At 43.4% G+C, this 21920-nt stretch overlaps 2 protein-coding genes across 3 annotated transcripts in view; one reads left to right on the top strand and one right to left on the bottom strand.

Moving 5' to 3' along the window:
* The window catches only part of LOC109924177 (protein S100-A11-like), a 29358-nt gene extending 22833 nt beyond the window's left edge, over positions 1-6525 (top strand). For both annotated transcript variants that reach the window (XM_048614010.1, XM_048614011.1), the window contains exons 2-4: positions 2071-2261; positions 2616-2777; positions 6211-6525. In XM_048614010.1, the coding sequence (XP_048469967.1) occupies positions 2637-2777; positions 6211-6393 (324 nt within the window). In that variant the 5' untranslated portion in view covers positions 2071-2261; positions 2616-2636 and the 3' untranslated portion in view covers positions 6394-6525. The remainder of the gene's footprint in view (positions 1-2070; positions 2262-2615; positions 2778-6210) is intronic.
* A 5411-nt stretch (positions 6526-11936) lies between these two features.
* LOC109924176 (kxDL motif-containing protein 1) overlaps positions 11937-21920 on the bottom strand; it is a 10587-nt gene continuing 603 nt past the window's right edge. Inside the window, exons 2-4 of the mRNA XM_048613953.1 lie at positions 21509-21701; positions 17366-17412; positions 11937-12546 (exon numbers count right to left, since the gene is read on the bottom strand). Of these exons, the coding sequence (XP_048469910.1) occupies positions 12305-12546; positions 17366-17412; positions 21509-21701 (482 nt within the window). The 3' untranslated portion in view covers positions 11937-12304. The remainder of the gene's footprint in view (positions 12547-17365; positions 17413-21508; positions 21702-21920) is intronic.

Raw genomic sequence — 21920 nt, 5'->3', positions numbered from 1 at the left:
CGCTGTGGACTTGTTGGGCCAAATGGCCTGTTTCCATACTGTAGGGATCCTAAGGTTATCTACATTTCAACAGTCCCACTTAGGTCGCAAATCAGTTTGGAAAGGCCTTGAGCATGTGAAAGGTGCTATAGAAATTCAAATTCCACTTTCCTGTGCCAATACAATTAAATCTGTTCTAACCCAAAATGTGGCACGATCACAGGGTGGGGAGATACCGACCCTACGGGTCATTGGCCTGAATGCTCTCTGATGTAGAGCAGCTTTCCTTCCCAACCCAATGTAAAGCTATTATATATACCCATGATCCCAGGGCAGGACCTCACTGGCAGTTACTGAAGATCTGCTGTGATTTTTAATGTTCCTGCACAAACTCAGATGAAGTGCAGCTACTTGAGCTTCAGCTATACTGCCTGCTGTGCTCTGCACAGTTTGCAGCATTTTGCCAACTTGTTTGTTGGGTAAACAGCACAGAAAGCAGCTGGACAGGAAGAGGATTGTTCAGATCCTGCCAGTGGACTGTGATCTTTTTTGCACTGTGGGTGTGTTTTGTGCGGTTTCAGAAAGTTTTCATTCTCTGTAGGTTTGGTTGTCCGAGTAACTGAGAACAGACACTGTTTATTCACTGCCACACCCTGCAAGAAACTGAGTCAGAATCATGATCTCTCCCACTATCTCAGCGACTTCCCTGCTCAAATGCAATGTCAAAAATGTTGTGAGAGTGCAACATTTCTTTCTTAAAAAAGAAAGCATTGATCTAACTTGGTGTTTAACCTCCTTTCCCTGTAAAATGAAAACAACTTAGTGTTAGCACACCATTTTAATTCTGCATTTGTTGAAACTTGCCAACTTGGACAGGAGCACTGTGCTGGAATCTCTGACTCATTCCTGTTTCGACAGAATGTTCCATTTTGTTTAGGGAAGCAGCTCAAAGCAACTTCATAAATTGGACTTGAACAGTCCACCAACTCCATTTGTTCATCTCCAGAGGCTTGAGCACAAATCTTATCAAATCTGTGTGAAAATCTCAGAGTGAGAATGTTAATCCCATTCCTAGCGAATATGGAACCTTAAAAACACATGGTACCAATTTAATCAAGTGTTTAACTGTAACTGAGAAATGACTGGAGTGGAACTGAGGCAGGGAAAGACCTCGTACAAGGAGTTTGTGACTAGCCACTTGTCCTGGGAGTGTTTGATGGGGACAGTGTTGAGAGAGCTTTACTCTGTATCTAACCCTGTGCTGTCCCTGTCCTTGAAGTGTTTGATGGGGAAAAGTGTAGAGGGAGCTTTACTCTGTATCTACCCCCATGCTGTCCTTGTCCTTGAAGTGTTTGAGATAGTAGGAACTGCCAATGCTGGAGTCTGAGATAACAAGGTGTAGAGCTGGATGAACACAGCAGGCCAAGCAGCATCAGGGGAGAAGGAAAGCTAATGTTTCGGGTCTGGACCCTTCTTCAGAAGAAGGGTCCAGACTCGAAACGTCAGCTTTCCTGCTCCTCTTGAAGTGTTTGATGTGGGGAAGGTGTAGAAGGAGCTTTACTCTGTATCTAACCCCATGCTGTCCCTGTCCTGGGAGTGCTTTATGGGAACAGTGTAGAGAAAGATTTACTCTCGTATCTAACCCCGTGCTGTCCCTGTCCTGGGAGTGTTTGATGGGGCAAGTGTAGAGGGAGTTTTACTCTAGATGTAACCCTTGCTGTACACATGAGGCTCTGTCATTTAGCCATGAGCTGGGAGTGAAGTTGTATTGTGCGCAAATCTTTGACACTAACTGTCTACAGTCAGTGTTGCAATGAAACGGATCTCACAGGGAAAGGGCGTATTATTTTGATTGTTCGATTTGAATTTGGGATTTTCAGGCAGTTTGAGTAATGAGGCTGTGGTGAAGGTTCTTAGTAATTTCCCCTGTGTGTGTGAATGTTCATCCATCAGTCATAGTTTAATTTGTCTTGTTAAATCTTAATAAGAAGATCTGTACTTCTGTCGATTTGTTACTTAGAAAAGGGCAGCACAAATTTCTGCTACTTTTTTGCAGGATAGTTGGAGATTAAACTCTGTAAATTCTTTCAGCCACGAGTCAGAGTTTGCGGGGGCAGGATTGAAGCAGCAGGAGAACCAGTCAGCAGAGTCCTCCCTGAGTGACACAGCGGGCTGGGCTGGGCTGCCTATAAACTCAGCAACAGCAACAACTGCTGCACATCTGGGCAAGAAACTGGAAAGCAAGCTATTCCGAGCTGGGCTCCGTGCAGACATAACTCCAGGTTCGTTATTGAGTCGCGATCTCCCGGGATCTGTCGCCAAACATTGTTCATTTTGTTTCTCTGCGGTTGCAAACCCAGCCTTGGGGTGTGATACAGATTGGGGAGTGGGGGGCGTGGGGAAATGGGGTTACTATGGGTTGGGGGGGGGGAGGGAGGAGGATATTATGGGCTGTCGGGGCTGATGTGGGAACTGCGCGCGGTCCGATCAAAGTTTCGGGAGTTTCTGAGCTTTGGATAAAGTGAAATGTGACTGAAATTCCGACCGCACCACCACAATGGGGCAGCTTAACCAGCCCCGCGGGGGCAGGGTTGACCAGCTCCGGGTTTACTAACCCCAGGCTCTCTGTTTCTCAGCCTCCAGCAGCATCTTTGACCATGACGACTCCAACTAAAACCGAGGTGGCCATGCAGAACCTAATGGATGTTTTCCATCAATACGCCAAAAAGGATAAACACACCCTGAACAAATGCCAGATGAAACAGTTCATGGAAGCAGAGCTCGGTCAGCTGTGTAAGGTAGGCGACACCAAAACCTCACCTCAGCCAGTGTCACCCCTGACCCAGTGTCACACCTGACCCAGCGCCCAGTGTCACCCCTGTCCAAATGCCCCCTGTTACCCTGATGCTGCCACAGTCCCAATCCTACCAAGCACCTAACCTAACCTCACTCCAACATGTACAAAAGCTTTTATCTGCTCACAACCTCGCATACACACCCCTCTCCCTCGCATACACACCCCTCACCCTCACCCTGAATAACTGAGGGAGCTGAATCACAATAATTTGAGCTGCAGACAGCTTCTGATGATTCAAAATGCTCCGTTTGTTCAGACAGCAACCTCCCAATGATCTCATCATTTTTCACAATGAAGGAAAGCTCCCAATCAGATCATTGGGTGATTGTTTAACATATTCCTGCCCCTCCAGATCCAGATCAAAATCCTCCCTATGTTTGCACCTCCTGGAATTATGGGAGAATGTTAGAGGATGATAGTTTTTAAAACAAAACCATCGGTAATAATTCCATGGTCACCACCCCAAGACTCGTTTTATATTTCAGATTTATTAACTGCAATCAAATTCTCCAAGCTGACTGAGATTTGAACCTGTATTTGCAGGGTAGTAATGGATTACTAACACAATGACATGTCTACTACACAACTGTCTCCCCTCTGCTATTCTGCAGATTAGTGCTCGTTTTAAAGGAGCTTGTTAAAGGAGGAAAAGTATGGAGGAGACATTTTGGGATATCTCCAAAATGTTAGGATTGTTAGGTTAGGTTAGGTTAGGCTGCAGCTGGCTTAGGCATGACTGCCAATAATCTAGCAATTTGACAATGACCAAGATTACAGGGGCTTTGGAGGGATATAGGGCTGGAGGAAGTGAGATGTGGAGGGATGGTTAGAATGATGGGTTTGAAAAAAAAGGATGTGGCTGAATTGGAACCCAGTACTGGTCAATGCAGGGTCAGGGGTAAACAGCATTTGATGTCAGTTAAGACAAAGGGGGAGCAGAGGTTTGGATGGCATCCAGGTTACAGAAATTGAATGTGGGAATGGGCCAGGAGAATGTTGGTGTAATCAAGTCCAGGGGTTTCAGCAGATGAGGTGAAGTGAAGTGATGGAAGTGGAAACAATGGTCTGAGAGATGTGCAGGTTTGTGGTCAGAAATCTGTCACAGTATTAAATATGACATAAGGTTGTGAGCAGTTTGGTTCTTTGGTTCTCAGGCTGACAATTGCCAGGAAGGAATGGAGTTTGTGGCAGGGCTGAAGACAGTGGCTTTGCTGATATTAACATTCGGTCCTGGTTGTTGGACAAGCAGATTTATAAATTGATGAACAAAGGCAGAGTTGAGAGAGATTGTGGTGAGGAAGACCTGGGTGTTATACATGTGAAAACTAACATTGTGCTTTTAGATGTTGGTGAGAGGCAGAGTGTGGTTGAGAAATGAAGGGCCGAGGTCAGATTCTTGGGGAACACTAGAAGTTATAATGTATGCATCGTTCCCAAAGGTGAATAATGGTAAGGGTCTGTGTTGAGGTTATTTGGGCAGATGACCATTTGGCTGAATTAGCCAGACCCCAGAAACAGTCAAATCTGCAGTGCGGGCTGACTCCAATGTGAAGGAGTAAGTAGTAATTTGGGTCCAAATGGTAAATCAGGGTGTCTCCACAGAGGAAGCATTTTACAAGCAGTCAGACCTGTGGTTGAGGAATTAATGTTTAATGGTTTGGGGAATGTTTAGAATGAGGGTGCGGTTTCTGGGAAGCAAGCCAAGACTGAACAATGAGAAATACTGAGTAGTAGTTCAGTCAGGCTAGACCCAGCAAATCCAAAGCAGCCTAGTGAGACACTTTGTAGCTAGACTCACCTGACTTCACCCACTAGCACACTGGCTCAGGAAGAGAGTCAAAACCTCTCAGCCCTTTGGGGACATGGTTTGGGGTGGAGGGGGGGGAATCTTTTTAATGTCCTGACCAGCACAAAGTGTGACCAACTAATATGCAACAGCGTACACCTCCTATTATCTTCAGCTCTCAGTATCACGGATAAAGCCTCTGTAGAATCTTGAAATTGTTACAGCATGGAATGGGATCATTCAGCCCATGATATCTGTGCTGGCTCTCTGTTCACCCAGTCCTGTTTCCTTTCCCTATATTCCTGCATTATTTTCTTCTTAGTAAACTATCCAATCCTCTTCTGATTGATCCTGTCTCTACCGCCCCTTCAGGCATTGTATTCTTGATCCCAACCATTCACTGCATGGAAATGCTTTTCATGTTGCCATTGCTTTTCTGTTTGCCAATTACCTTAAATCAGTATCTTCTGCTTCTTGACTTTCCCATCAATAGGAATATTTTCTCCCTATCCACTCTGTCCAGATCCTGCATGGTTTTGAAAACCTTAATCAAATCAACCTTTCTTCTCCATGGAAAACAGTCCCAACTTATTCAATCTATCCACTTAGCTGAAGTCTCTTATCCCCTGGAACCATTCTTGTGAATCTTTTCTGCATCTTCCCTAATGTTTCACATCCCTCCTAAAGTCTGGTGTCCGGAAGGACAAAGTACTCCAGCTGAGACTGAATCAGTTTTTTAATACACATTTCACAGACCTGCCCCTGTACTGTATGCCTCAATTTATAAAGCCCAGGTTACTGTCTGCTTCATTAACTATGCCAATAGTCAGGACTTACTGTTCCTACACCCTCTATAAAATCAAATATCTTATGTTGTTTCTCTTTCCATTGAACGTAAAAATAAGGATGTAATGCGCCAATTGTATGGGGTATTGTTAGACCACATCTTGAATACTGAGTGCAGTTTTATTCTCTTTATTTAAGGAAAATTGTAAATGCATTGAAAGCAGTTCACTACATTGATACCTGGAAATGAGTGGTTTGTCTTATGAGGAAAGATTGGACAGACTGGGCTTGTTTCCACTGGAGTTTGGAAAAGTGAGGGTGACCTAATCGAAGAGTACAAGATCCTGAATGATCTTGTCAAGGTGGACGTGGAAAGAATGTTTCTTTCTGTAGGTCACACCAGACGCAGGACACTGTTTCAAAAGTAGAAGTCACCCTTTTAAGACAGAGTCATAGAGTCATACAGTACAGAAACAGACCCTTGGGTACAACTTGTCTGCAAAGAATTATATTCTCTTAAAACTTCAGAATTCTGTGCCTCAGGAGGTGGTGGAAGTCATTAAATATTTTAAGGCTGAGGTAGGTAAGTTCTCGATAGGCAGGGGAATCCGGGGTTATTGAGGATAAATGCGAATGTGAAATTGAAATACAAACAGATCAGCTGTGATCTCATTGAATGGCTGAGCAGGCATGAGGTGTTGAACCAATTCTTTCCGCTCCTATTTTGTATGTTCATTCCTCCCATTAAAATGGAATAACTTCATTCCTCTTTATATTTTTTGTTTTTTCCATCTCTTGACAGAATAAGAAGAATGTTGAATCTTTTGACAAGATGATGAAAGATCTGGATTTTGATGGTGACGGGGAAGTGAATTTTGAAGAGTTTGTGTCATTTATTGCTGGCGTAATGTTTTCCTGTAATGAAATTTATGTCAAAAGGAAGGAGCAACAAGCAAAAGAAGAAGCCTGTCAGCTCAAGAAATGAACAGTGACTGGCTACTAAATCATACGACAATATGTAAGAATGATCAGCTTACAAATCAGACAGCATCCTTGCTCACTTCCCATCATTTTTTTTAAATACAAAATCATGAAATAAAAATGGTTCAACCATCCACCCACTGGGTTTTCCTCTCTCTTCAGAAACTTAGCCTGTTGCAATTGAGATTAGAAACATTTGTAACCTGAAGCCCCTTGATAATGGCAACTGGAGAAGAGAATGCAGTCTTCCTGTGACTGGATTTCGACCTGTGTCTTTCTAGGTTTGTGAGAGATGCTTAACAATGCACATAGAAAAGCAGAATGTGATTAGAATAAGTCAGTTTCGTTTTATGCAAGAAAAGTCCTGTATGATTTACTAGAGAGAATCTAATTAGTAAATTAAATTAACAGATGTAGTATACCTGGATTTCCAAACGGTATTTGATAAAGGGCCAATAGCTTATTACACAAGGTAAAGGAGTTGGGTAATATATTAGCATGGATAGACGATTGGTTAAAGGACAGGATATAGAGAGTAAGCATAAATGGGGTATTTTCAGGTTGGCAGCTTGGACTACTGGAGTGCTTTAAGAGCCTCAGCTATTTACAATCAATATTAATGACTCATACCAAAAGACCAATAGTATTTAAGTTCTCCAGTCCTACAGCATGGCAACAGACCCTTCAGTCCAACTAGTCCATGTTGACTATGTTCCCAAACTAAACTAGTCCCATTTGCCTGCATTTGGCCTATATCTCTCCAAGCCCTTCCTATTCATGTACCTATCCAAATGTCTTTTAAATGTTGCAACTGTACCCACATCCACCACTTCTTCTGGCAGTTCATTTCAGCTATGAATCACTTTGTGTAAAAATACTTGCCCCTCATGTCCCTTTTAAAACTTTCTCCTCTCACCTTAAAAATATGCCCCTAGGTTTGAACTCCCCAACTCCAGGGAAAAGACCCTTGCTACTCACCTTACCTATGCCCGTTATGATTTTATAAACCTCTATAAGGCCACCCCAAACCTTCTATGCTCCAGTGATAAATGTTCCAGCCTATTTTTATAACGCAAGCCCTCCATTCCCAGCAATATCCTGGTAAATCTTTTCTGAACCCACTCCAATTTAAATTGCTCTTGATGCAATCGAGATGGGGATATAAGCTGTAAGATTTGATTTAAACAAGTTACAAAGAAATATACAAATGAAAGGATGACAGAATGACTGATGAAGGAAATTGTTGTGAAATATAAAGTCATTCTCTTTAGCCATAAGAACAGAAAAGAAAAATACTTTTGGAAGCATGAAACATGTAAATGTTAATGTTCGGACAGAATTGGGTGTACTTGTACAAGGAGACAGTAAGGACTGCAGATGCTAGAAACTAGAGTCAGTAAATGAGGAGCTGGAAAAGCACAGCAGGTCAGACAGCATCCAAGGAACAGGAAATACTTCCTTGCTCCTCATATGCTGTCTGACCTGTTGTGCTTTTCTAGCTTTACGTTTATTGTACTTGTAGAAGGATCAAAATATACTAGCATGTAAAACAAGCAACTAGGGAGGCAAATGTCATGTTGGCCTTTATTGCAAGGAAATTGGAGTACAATGTTAATACAATGCTACAGGGTTTTGGTGTGACCATACCTGGAAAGTTGTACGCAGTCTTGGTCTCCACAGTTTTAGGAAGGATTTCCTTGTATTGGAAGAGATACAGCAAAGGTTCACTAGATTCATTCCAGGAAGAAGAGGGCTCGCTTAACATTGATTCATTTGCGGAATGTTGATGTCATTGGTTTGGTCAGCATTTATTGTCTATCCCCAATTGCTCAAGAGAAGGTGGTGGAGAGCAGCCTTTTGAACTGCTGCAGCTCATGTCATATTAAGTACGCTAACAATGCTGTTGAGAAGTGAGTAACAGGATTTTGACCCAGCGACACTGAAGGAACTGTGATATACTTCCAAGTTAGGATTTTGAGGGTTTTGGGAGGGGAACCTGTATGGGGTGGTGTTCTCATGTATCTTGCTGCCCTTGTCCTTTTGGGTCATGGTGGTCATAGGTATGGAAGTTGCTGTCGTAGATTTGTGCAGTTCAAGAGGCCCTTCATTTTACTAAGTCTGCATTGACAAAACAAAATCTCCTATCTATACTAATCTCACTTTCCAGCACTTGGCCAACAGCCTTGAATGTTATAACATTTCAAATGCTCATCCACTTACTTTCTAAAGATTGTGAGATTTCCTGCCTCCCAGGCAGTGTATTCCAGATTCCCACCAACTTCTGTATGAAAGATTTTTACAAAACATCGCCTGCCCTTCATTTTAAAATTATGCACCATTCAACTAAGGGGAACAGTCACATACTTTCCAACAGCAGCTGCTGCTTTCCTGTCGCATGACCCTTGGTCAGTTGTTGCAGTGCACCTTGTAGATACACACAGTTGCCACTGTAGCTGATAGTGAAGGCAGTGGACGCCTAGCATGGTGGATGGAGTCCAGTCAAGCAATCCGCTTTGTTCTGGATGGTGCCTAGTTTTTTGTGAGCATTGTTGGGGTTGCACTCATCCAGGGAAGTGGAGGTGGTAGTTAGGCTTTAGGCAGTCAGACGATTCCTTGCTGCAGGATTCCCAGCCTCTGACCTACTCTTGTAGTCACAGTATTTATATGGCTAGTCCAGTTCTGGTCAATGGTGGCCCCCAGGATATTGAAAATAGGGAATTCAATGATAATAATGTCAATGACTATCAAGAAGTGATGGTTACATTTTCTCTTGTTGGAGGTGGTCATTTCCTGATATTGTGTGGTGGAAATGTTACTTGCCATTTCTCAGTCTAAGCCTGAATATTGTCCAGGTTTCATTGTATTTGGACCTGGAGACTTTCCAGAAGCAATTGCCTTCAATTGTTTTTTGATATCAGGTGGAGTGAATAGAATTGGCTGAAGACTGGCATCTGTGAAACCGGAGACCCCAGGAGGAGCCGAGATTGATCATCCACTCGGCACTTCTGGCTGAAAATGAATGCAAATACTTCAGCCTTATCCTTTTGCGCAGATATATCATTCGGAATGGGGTTGTATGTGGACCCTCCTCCCATACTGAGTTGTTTAATTGACAACATCATTCCTGATCAGTTGTGGCAGGATTGCAGAGCTAGATGTGATCTGTTGGTTGTAGGATTGCCTGGTCCCAGCTGTCACTTGCTGATTCTGCTGCTGGGCAATGCAAGTGGTCATGTAGCTTCAATGGTTGTCAAACTCATTTTTAGGTAAGTCTGTTTTTGTGATGAGAGATTGGGGTAATTTCTGTCTATATTTTCTGGATAGTAAAAGAAACAGAATTGTTATTATTGAAGCATAAGGGCAGATCCTGCAAAGTTTTTTTTCTGTGACTGTGGAATCCATACATAGGTTTTGTTTGGCAGGGGTGGAAGAAATTGGACAAGGAGAAATGTCTTCATCTAATCTTTGGAAATCCCTACCCCACAGGATTGTGGATGCTCCATTGTTAAATATATTTAAGGTCAGGTCTTGAAGATATGGGGACTGGAAGGGAAAGTGGAATTGAATCCAAAGGTCAGCTTTAATGTATTGACGATTGGAGCAGGATTATTGGGCTGAATGGTCTGCTCCTGCTCAGGATTTCTTATGCTACATTTTGCCTAAAGGTAGTTGCTTATGCAGCCAAGAGGTTGAAGTATGACAGAAATGGTCAATTGGGACAGTTTTCCATTTGACGACAATTGTCTCCACAGTCACTGTCTCAGCTTAAATCAGGTGATTCTTAACTTCAGCGTCCTTATTAGGCTCAAGCTGAATTTTCAACCTGATATATTCTCCATCCGTAATTGTTTAAAGCTTTGGTAAAGATCTGTAGCACAGGTTGTGGATGAGGTTGATGACTTGCTCGCTGAGCTAATTTGTTTTTGTTCAGATGTTTTGTCACCATGGTAGGTGACATCATCAGGGAGGCTTGCGATGAAGCGGTTATTCTACTCCGCTTAGAATTTATACTGTCCAGTCTGTACGGTCCACTGATGATGCTACCTAGCATGGTGATGAAATGTCTGAACAAAAACTACCCAGCTCGGTGAGCAAGACAACAACCTCATACTCTCCATCCTTTACTCAGTCCACCTCGTGCCATCTCCATCATATCATCTGTCTCAACTCCAGCCGAAACCCCAGCTCATCAAAATTCAGACCAATCCCATTCACTCAACAGCCCTGTGCTCACTGACCTACACCACGTCCCAGGTCACCAACATCTCAAATTTTAAATTCTCAATTTCATGTTCAATCCCCTCCAGGGTCTCCTCACTCCTTAACTGTAAATTCCTCCAATATCAAAACCTTCCAAGATCTTACCACTCCGCCAATTTTGGAATTTTGAGCATCTTTGAGATGAATCCTGAGATTTGAATTGCTCCACTGAAGTCAGTCGTGGCTTCACTTGCCTGGGCGACAAGCTGTGGAATTCCCTCCCTATTGCATTTCCTACATTACAATACTGACCACACTTCAGAAGTGCTTTATTGGCTGCAAAGTACTTATGGACACCTGTGGTTGTGCAAGTTGCTATATAAATGAGTCCTTCCCTTATCTTTCTTCCTTCCTTTGAGATACTCTAATTATATGCAGCTCTTTGACCATGTTATTGGTTACCTGTCCTAACATCTACACGAATAAAAACCAAAAGAACTGTGGCTGTCAGAAATCAGGAACAAAAACAGAAATCAACAGGTCTGGCAGCATCTGTGGAGAGATATCAGTTAACGTTTTGGGTCCAGTGACCCTTCCTCAGAACATCTCCACGGTTTAGTTTGTTTTGATAACTGCTCATGTAAAGTGCTGGAGGATATTTCGCTGCACTAAGGCAGGATATAATGCATTTTGTTCTAATCAGGTTATTGCAGTGATGGATGCAAGCAGTTCAGCTTTGGGCTGAAAACAACTGGTGAGCCACTCCTCTTACAGAAGATCCTGTGATAAGAAAGCAATGAAAACTACATTTCTTAATGACAGTGCCATAAAACAAGTAGTAGTATAATTAATAGGCAGTGTAAACTTAACAACCAGCAACTTAACTTTAACATTTCCCTTTCTGACAGGTAGAAGTGGGCAAGCTTAGGACCAAAGCAGAGTTAAGGAAACAGCTTGTGTGAACTCCCTATTGAGCTAGAATCCTTCGCACAGTCTGAGTTCAGCCTGGGAATAGTCTTCAGGTCCTGCTTTCCACTTTTCCACTCACACTGGCAGGAATTTACATCTATTTGGGAGTCTTGTCATTCCTGAGGATTATCACAATGATTCAGTTAATTATTGCCAGCTCCTATTTCGTAAAGACAGCATTCAAATTACATGGCTAACCAGCTGCTCTGGTTGTGAACCCCAGCATCCCATCAGTAGAGGCATCATTCCTCAAGCTAACATGCTGTGAGGTTTAAGCAGTAACCGGTTGATAAATTCTTGATGTCCTGACTGTGAGTGTCTCCACAGATCAACAACGAACTATCCCACCTGACACTAAAACACACTTCGGCCATCAGCTGCAGTGCTGTTGACATTTTATTTTCTCACATCTTACATTTTTAACATAAATCCAACAAGTGCAAATCCTACAGTCATACAGTGAACATGACTGTGTTTCGCCGTTAAACCCCTAAGATGACACAGTGAGTGGAGTTCACCAAATATTTTGGGAAACAGTAATCCACTGTGCAATAAAAAAAAAACAAGAAAAACAGCAAATGTTTGAAGTTAGTTTGTGTTTCTTCAGGCATTGGCCTTGGTGTCTGCTCTAATACCAACAGTAAGAGGTTTCATCCAAGAGCTTGTCCAGGTCCTTGGGCCTGGTTTCCAGGCTGCTTTAACCCTCCCACTCTGAGGGGAGGCATTATCCAGGTGCAGTTTGAAGATTATTCTCCCCCATCTTCACTGACAGGCTGTTCATGCCCATCAATCTGTCCCTGAACCGGCAGCGTGTCTGAGAGTCCCTGTGAGGCATCTTCCGAGTCCCCGCTTGCTCCAGTGGACAGTAATGTTGGGCTGGTATTACTGGAGTCAGAACTCAGCTCCAAAGCGGAGGACAGCGGTAATGAACCCTTTGGGATTGAATCAAAATCCTCATCGTCATCTGTAACCAGGGAATTGTAGGTACCTATCCCCCAAAAATAGAATCATGTATCAGTAAGATCTGGTCACATTTCAACCCTGCCAATAGACAGTTATTGCCCATCCAGCTCTAACTCATCCTATTCTCACCCAAGTCACTCCTATCTCCATCTTGCAATGACAACATTTACCTTACTCATCTCCCAACTTCCCTTCATATCCAACTTCATCGTAGTTCTCACAAGCCTGTCCTGCCCTCTCCTACTCACCCATCAGTAAACACGTTTGGGGTCAGGAAACATTCCCTGGCAAGTCCACGGGTGCTAACTCATTCCCAACCATTCCATAGCACATTGTCACATACAATGCCGCTCAAGTTCATCAGATACATCATAAACATGGCATTTCACAGCCCATTGAATAACTGGAGAGAACTCTTTCAGGCTGATATCTTTAGGCATTGTTTGCCTTTTCCTTCCTCTGGGTGATGTGTTGTTTCCTCCATGTCCCCAGTAATTCTCTACTTACTGCAGGCATTCCTCAGGCAGTAGGTCATGTACTGGCAACTTGCCCAGGATCACACTGACTCTTACAGCAGACTTTCAGCACAGAAACATGCCATTTCATCTAACTCGTCCATGCACCGCCTATGTTCCACAATACTCCTTTTCACCCTATCAGCATAGCTTTCTAGTCCTAACAAAGTCATATAAATAGGGGCAGGTGTAGGCCAAAGAATGATCTTTCCTCTCAAAGGGTTGTTAATGAGTAGTAGAAGCTGACAAGAGAGCTGAGAATTATGGACATAACAGAAAAGTTGTGTTAAGGCAATAACTACATCATTCCTGATCTAATTGAATGAAGGAGAAGGCTCGAGGGGCTGAATGGCCTAACCCTGCTCTTACGTTTCAGCTTTCCAGCTCCCTCCCTCCCAGAGGAAAGCCACGCAGACACGAGGAGAATGTGCAAACTCCACACAGACAGTTGCCCGAGGATGGAATCAAACCCGGGTCCCCTGGTGCTGTGAGGCAGCAGTGCTAACCACTGAGCCACTGTGCCACCCCAAATCTCTCCCTTTTTACCTTTTCATTTTCTACTATACTTGTGCTGCTTGTTTGTCTTCCACTGGTTAATCATTTTTTCTTGAATTCCTTATTGATTTGTTGACCATTCCTTGTTTGGACTTTTGTAGAAGTGGAAACTCCTTCTCTACACCTAACTTATTACACCATTCCATAATTTAAAGAAAGCTATCAGGTCACTCCTCACCTACCTTTTCACCATAATCAGATCAATCTTTGTTGAGAAGTATATGCTTGCAATTCTGGTCTTAGTCTTGTGACTCTTTTTTACACTTTTTCAAGTGCCTCTATTTTTTCTTGGATAGACCAGTGTGATATAACCAAGGTTCTCTATAAGTTTAATATAATTTTCTGCTTTCAATTGTATTCTTTTGTATTTTAAAAAATATGTTTTTATTAGGTAGTGACACTACTTTTAATGATTCATAGCTTAGATCTGATTAGCAAAGGCACAGGAGCTAAATTCACAGAAGAAACCAAGATAGGTAGGAAAATATGAGATAACAAGGTGTAGAGCTGGATGAACACAGCAGGCCAAGCAGCATCAGAGGAGCAGGAAGGCTGACGTTTCGGGCCTAGACCCTTCTTCAGAAATGGGGGAGGGGAAGGAGGTTCTGAAATAAATAGGGAGAGAGGGGGAGGCGGATAGAAGGTGGATAGAGGAGAAGATGGGTGGAGAGGAGACAGACACGTCAAAGAGGCGGGGATCGAGCCAGTAAAGGTGAGTGTAGATGGGGAGTTAGGGAGGAGATAGTTCAGTCCAGGGAGGACGGACAGGTCAAGGGGGCGGGATGAGGTTAGTAGGTAGGAGATGGGGGTGGGGCTTGAGGTTGGAGGAGGGGATAGGTGGGAGGAAGAACAGGTTAGGGAGGCGGGGACGAGCTGGGCTGGTTTTGGGATGCGGTAGGGGGAGGGGAGATTTTGAAGCTTGTGAAGTCCACATTGATAACATTAGGCTGCAGGGTTCCCAAGCAGAATATGAGTTGCTGTTCCTGCAACCTTCGGGTGGCATCGTTGTGGCACTGCAGGAGGCCCAGGATGGACATGTCGTCTGAGGAATGGGAGGGGGAGTTGAAATGGTTCACGACTGGGAGGTGCAGTTATTTAGTGCGAACCAAGCGTAGGTGTTCTGCAAAGCAGTCCCCAAGCCTCCGCTTAGTTTCCCCGATGTAGAGGAGGCCACAACAGGAACAGCGGATACAGTATACCGCATTAGCAGATGTGCAGGTGAACATCTGCTTGATGTGGAAAGTTTTCTTGGGGCCTGGGATGGGGGTGAGGGGGGAGGTGTAGGGGCAGGTGTCGCACTTCCTGCGGTTGCAGGGAAAAGTGCCAGGTGTGGTGGGGCTGGAGGGGAGTGTGGAGTGGACAAGGGAGTCACGGAGAGAGTGGTCCCTCCGGAAAGCAGATAAGGGTGGGGAGGGAAAAATGTCTTTGGTGGTGGGGTCGGATTACAGATGGCGGAAGTGTCGGAGGATGATGCATTGGATCCGGAGGTTGGTGGGGTGGTACGTGAGGACGAGGGGGATTCTGTTTTGGTTGTTATTGCGGGAGGGGGTGTGAGGGATGAGTTGCGGGAAATGCGGGAGACACGGTCGAGGGCGTTCTCGACCACTGAGGCGGGGAAGTTGCAGTCCTTGAAAGACAAGGACATCTGAGATGTATGGGAGTGGAATGCCTCATCCTGGGAGCAGATGCGGTGGGGGCGAAGGAATTGGGAATAGGGGATGGCATTTTTGCAGGAAGGTGGGTGGGAGGAGGTGTATTCTAGGTAGCTGTGGGAGTCAGTGGGCTTGAAATGGATATTGGTTTCTAGGTGGTTGCCAGAGATGGAAACAGAGAGTTCCAGGAAGGAGAGAGAGGTATTAGAGATGGTCCAGGTGAACTTAAGGTTGGGGTGGAAGGTGTTGGTGAAGTGGATGAACTGTTCGAGCTCCTCGTGGGAGCATGAGGCGGCGCCGATACAGTCATCAACGTAACGGGGAAACAGGTGGGGTTTAGGGCCAGTGTAGCTACGGAAGAGGGATTGTTCCACGTAACCTACAAACAGGCAGGCATAGTTTGGGCCCATGCGGGTACCCATGGCCAAAAGGTAGGAAAATATGTTGTGGAGAAGACATAATGAATTTGCAGATAGATATAGATAGATTAAGCAAGTTAGCAAAAGTCTGGCAGATGGAGTATAATATGAGAAAACATGAAGTTGTTCACTTTGGCAGGAAGAAGTAGAAATCTCTTAAATGGAGATAGAATTCTGAGGTGCAGAGGAGTTAGATGTTCTAGTGCATGAGTCACAAAAGGTTAGTGTGCAAGTATAGATCGGAATTGAGAAGGTTAATGAGAGACCCTCTTTTAGTATGACAGGAATTGAACATAAAATTAGAGATGCTATGTTTCAGTTATACAGAGCATTGGTGAGACCACATCTCAAACAACATGTACAGTTTCAGTCTCCTTATTCGAGGAAGGATGGAAAATGTATTGGAGGTAGTTCAGAGGGAGTTTATGGCACCAATTGCTGGAATGAGTGCGTTGGCTTATGAGGATAAGTTGGACAGGCTGGGCTTGTTTAAAAAATGAGGGGAAATCTCGTAGGAACTTACAGATTTCTAATAGGATCAGAAAGGGTAAATGCAGGAAAGATGTTTCCAATGACCAGGGAGTCCAGAACCAGGGGTCAGTCTAAGGACACGGGGTATGCCATTTAAGACTGAAACGCAGAGAAATGTCTTTACCTGGACAGTAGTGACCCTGTGGAATTTTCTGCCATAGAAATCAGTTGAGGCCAAAACATTGAATGATTTCAAGAAGGGGTTAGGTATAGCTCTTAGGGCTAAAGGGATCAAAGCTTGTGGGAAGAAAACAGGAATAAGGTACTGAGCTAGATGATCAGCCATGATCAAATTGAATGTGAAGCAGGCTTAAAGGGCCAAATGGCCTACTCCTGGGGTTTCGAAGAGTGAGGGGTAACTTGACTGAAGTGTATAAGATCTCAAATAGTATGAACAAAGATAACATTTCCTCTCTCGGGCAGTCCAGAATTAGGGTTTTAAAATTGGGGGTATCCCACAGACGAGGCTTCTTCCCTCTCTCAGAGGGTTGTGCAACTTTGGAATTGTCTGCCTCAGAAGGTGGTAGAGGTGAGATCATTAAATATATTTTAAGGCAGAGGTGGGTAGATTCTGGTTGGGCAGGGCAATGAAAGGTTATTGGGGGTAGATTGGAATGTGGAACTTTAAACACAAACAGATCAGCCAATATCTTAGTGAGTGGAGCAGCAGGCTTGAGGGGCTGAATGGTCTATTCCTGCTTCTATTTCATACAACTGTATGTATCTGCAGTTCCCTGATTCCTGTTACTGTCTGCACCATTTAGAGTCCGAATGCCCAGGGAGTTTACGATTTCCTTTTCCTTCCTATGACAAGGTACAACCTCACACTTCTGTGTTGCAATTCATTTGCCAACTTGACACTGTTCCCCTGAATTAATGACAGAGTAGTGGTGTAAGGTAGAGAATTACAAATATTCACAACCCTCTAAAGAAAACATTTAGATACATAGAAACTTAGTGCAGAAGTTGGTTATTTGGCTCTTTGACCCTGCTTCACCTTCAGTAGGACATTGGCTGATCAGTTTGTGCTTCAAGTTCCACATTCCAATCTCTCAAAGCAAAAGATTTCTGTGTGCTACCTGATAAATTTTTATGGGTTTCTCTGACATGTCCCACAGCTAGACAAATGACATTAATCTGTGAAAAATGTACAACCCCCTGAACATACTTACTGCTGAATGCTTCAGGGTGTTGCTTTGCAAGTTTGTCCTTCAGAATCCTAAAGAGAAACAAAAACAAATGACCAGTTGATCAGAACCCTGGAAGCCACGTTCAGAAAAACCTCTTCTCAGGTTGGACATTTGTTGGTGCCAATTCATCAGATTTTCTACATCACAGATTATCTGTATTCTTGTGCAGTTTTGCTGCTTGTAACTTATACACAACTATACGTAAATCACCACACGCAGGCAGGGAGACTGCTTATACCTGACAGAAATACTGCATAAATGTACCAATAGTGATATCACACATATCTACTTACAATGTATTCTCCAACATGAAATTTCATCTGGAGCATTGGGTGACCAAGACACCAACACCATGTCCAGAGGCACTCAGACCATGAGGCACGGCCATGAGACAGTGGGGTTGAGTGCTGACAGTTGGTGAGTGAAGGAGTTGGAGGAAGCAGGAAATGAGGTGCTTCTTTATCTGTCTTCAATTTTTTCACCCTGTAGGAATTGGTTCTTACCCTACTACAGGAAAAAAGCCAGCTGCATGGTGAGTATCTGGTAAGTGTTTAAGGTTTATTTTATGCCTACTGTTCAAAATAGTATAGGTACTGGTGGTAAGGTTAACAAATATATAAAATGAAAACAAAATAATTGAGTAAATTAATTACGTATTAATTGAAACACATTAAAGATGGCAGGACAGGTGATGTGTCACAGCTGCTGCATCACAGCTGCTGCATGTGGAAGCTTCTGGATGCTGGTGTAATCTAGGGCAAATACACCTGCAACCAGTGCTTGCAGCTCAAGAAGCTTCAGCTGCTATGATCTAGAGGCTGAACTACTGACACTGCAGTACATCAGAAAGGGAAAGGTTTCCTGGATGCTTTGTGCATGAGGCAGTCAAACTTCTTGGCATAGGTTTTTCTGAATTGGTCAGTGCTCAGTGACAGGAGTATGTGACTGTAAGGAAGGCAGATAGGGTATCTGGAGGGCAGAAGTGCAAGAACCTCAGCCTTTGCAAATGCCCAACAGACTTTTGATCATTTCATGTTGGGATGAGTGGGTGTGCTCGTGGCAGTATAGTGAAAAAGGTTGACACTGTTCTCTGTAGCCAAGAACAAGAGTCCAGAAGGCTACATTGCCAACCTCATGTCAAGGTTTGGTAAATTCTGCTCAGAGCTTCAGAAAAATTACAGAGGGAGGGGAGGATCCAGTCGTCACGGTCCACAAAGGTACCAATAACATAGGCAGGACAAAGGAAGAGGTTCTGCATAGGGGAGGTGATGGCTTAGTGGTATTATCGCTGGGCTGTTAATCCAGAGACTCAGATATGTTCTGGGAACCCGGGTTCGAATCTCACCATGGCAGTTGGATTGTGAGAGGAAAAGGGTTCGAAGCAATTATTAAATACGTTATAGGAAAAGTCTAATAGAGTCAACATGGTTTTGTGAAACTGAAATTGGAGTTCTTTGTGGAAATAACATGATGTACTGTAGCTAGATGTCCAGAAGGGATTGAATAAGGTGCCACATCAATGATTACTGAGAAAATAAAGGCTTGTGGAATGGGGGTAGCATATTGGCATAGATAGAGGATTGGCTGGCGAATAGGAAATAAAGGAGGCAAAAGTGAGTCTCTTTCAGGTTGACAAGATGGAAGAAGTGGTGCATCACAGGGATCAGTGCCAGGCCTTCAACTGTTTAAAATTTATATCAATGACGTGAATGAAGAGATGGAAGGCATTGTTGTTAAATTTGCTGAAGACACAAAAATAGGTAGAAAAGTTATGAAGAGCATCTAGGGGAGGCTACAAAAAGTTGTAGATAGGTTAGGTGAGTGAGCAAAGAGCTGGCAAATGGAACATAATGTAGGAAAATGTGAAACTGACTATTTTGGCACCATGTTATCTAAGCGGTCAGTGATCACAGAGCACTGAAATGCAGAGGAACCTGAGTGTTTTTGGGAGTGAATTGAAAAAGATTAGTTTGTAGGAACAGCAAGAAATCAGGATAACTAATAGAATATTATTTTTTATTGCAAGAGGCGCTGAACACAAATGAAGGGAGGTTATGCTTCAGTTACACAGGGCATTAGTGAGGTGCATCTGGAGCACTGTGTACATTATTGGTTTCAGTATTTAAGGAAGGATATAAATGCTTTGGAAACAGTTCAAAGAAGGTTTACTATCAGACTAATACCTGGGGATGGGTTGTATGTGTGTGGTGTTGTGTGTGTGTGTGTGTGTGTGTTGGCGGATGGGGGGACGGGGTGCGGTGGTTGTTGTCTTGTGAGGAATGGTGACTTGAATAAAACATACAACATCCAAGGGGTCTTGACAGGATGGATGTGGAAAGGATCTTCCTCTTGCAGGAAAATCTCAAACTAGGGGTCACTGTTAGATCCTTGAATATTTTTAAGGCTGAGGTAGGCAGCTTCTTGATAAAGTAAGTGGGTGAAAGGTTATCAGGTGTGAATGAGGTTACAAACAGATCAGCCTTAATTTTATTGAATAGCAATGCAGGCTTAAAAGGCTGAGTCGCCTACTCTTGCTCATAATTCATATGTTTTTATGACTGCATGTAGCCACCGACAGTGAGGCTGCACGGTTTACTGTGATAAACCTCAAGATGAAAATTCTGCAATGATTTGATGTTTGTATTTGCCTAATGCACCTGCTCCCTCCAGTGGCACAATACCTCAATACAGGGGCTAAAAGAAATTCCTTAACGGCATGAGGATACTTTAGCACAGAACAAAGACTTCTTTTATTCCCATTTCAAACAATAAATCAAAACAAAGTGAATATTCCTGATATATGCTACTTATCTTGGGTCAGGATATGCACAGGGTACAATTTCAAACATTGCAGATGATACAAAACTTGGAACATTGTGAACTGTGTGGAGGGCAGTGTAGAGCTTCAAAAAGATAAAACAGGTGAAATAGGTGGAGAAATGTCAGATGAAATTTAACACAGAGAAGTGTGAAATGATTAATTTTGATACAAAAAACACAAAAGACCATACAAAATAAAGGACGCAATTCTCAAGAGGAGGCTGGAGAAGGGAAATTACACAAATCATTGAAAATAGCACGACGAGGTGTTAGAGCAGTTGTTAAAGTATAAAGCATTCCTGGGCTTTACTAACAGGGGCATAGAGTACAAGAGCAGGGAAATTGTTAAAACTATAAAGACTGTAAAATACACTGATTTAGCCTCAGCTTGATACTTGATTACAGATCTGATAGAGATGTTGAAAATCATGAAAGGTTGGGACAAAGTTAAAAAGGGAAACCCTCTTTCTATTGATGGAAGGATCAATAACCAGCGGCTACTGATAATTGGCAAAAGATGCAATGGTGATAGGAGGAGAAAGTAAGTGGTCAGAATCTGAAATCTAATGCCCGAGAGTGTGGTGGTGGCAAATTCAAATCAAGCATTTCAGATGGAATTGAACAATTGCCTGAGAAAGAAGAACGTGGGCTGGGGAGAAGGTGTGAGGAATGGCACAAGGAGAATTCCTGCTTCAGAGAGTCAGCAGAGGAATGATGATTTAAATGTCATCCTTTTGTGCTGTAACTATTCTGTGCTTTTATGAAATCTGCTCTCCTTCTCCATAAAGGGCACGCTGTGGTACACTCCTCCAGGAGCCAGCTGCCTACTGATAACTCATTCTTCACATGTCCTCATTGGCAACAACTAGTGTCAGTGTGCCCGACCACAGGGAGACAGTACATGGCCAAAACTTCTCCTGTCTTCAATGACTGGGACCAGGATTGCAAACTCCAGCTGACCTGCTCACTCAACTGAGGATAAAGTCAGAACAGGACAATTTTAAGTGTGTTGTAGATAGAAGGAGTTAGAGACGAAACCTCAAAATGCAGTGTAATATGGCTGAAGGCTCTGCCACTGATGCTGATGCAGAAGATGCATTGAGGAGATTATGAATGGAAAGACAGGAGGGTGAATTACAGGTTGAAGGTAGTGACAACACAGAGAAAGCTGTAAACATGGTTAAGATTTTGAAATCATTGTGATCAGGAACAGTAGCAAGAAGATTGGATTGGGAGAGGGTCAGTGAGGGTACAGCAGTTTTTTTTCCAAGACAAGCAACACACGATCATTCGCTAACACAGTACCTTATTCGCCGAAAGATATTGTCAAGATCTTTCTTCATGTCCACAAGTGCCTTGGTATGATGCTGGTATCGTTCTGTCATCTGGTTTAGCCTCATGCTTGACAGATTGTTGAAGTTGAGTAACATCTCATTTGTCTTCTCAAAACGGTCCAGCCTGATGAAGGTCAAAGAGTTGATAAATATTGGGCCCTGACCTGCGGTAGTGGGACTCTGTTGAATTTACTCACAAAGGTTCAAATGTGGCACATTCAATTGCAATAACTTTCAAACACCTCCCCTGCTGCACTGAAGACTATCCCCTCGTAAAGTGAAATATGAGCAACAAATCCAGTGAGAGTCAATGTGTATGTGGGACCCTGTACCCCAGTGAGAGTCAGTGTGTGTGGGACCCCGTACCCCGGTGAGAGTCAATG

Source organism: Rhincodon typus, chromosome 29, assembly GCF_021869965.1.
Source record: "Rhincodon typus isolate 14 chromosome 29, sRhiTyp1.1, whole genome shotgun sequence".
In the NCBI taxonomy this organism is placed as follows: domain Eukaryota; kingdom Metazoa; phylum Chordata; class Chondrichthyes; order Orectolobiformes; family Rhincodontidae; genus Rhincodon; species Rhincodon typus.
This window is presented reverse-complemented; position numbering and strand designations above follow the sequence as displayed.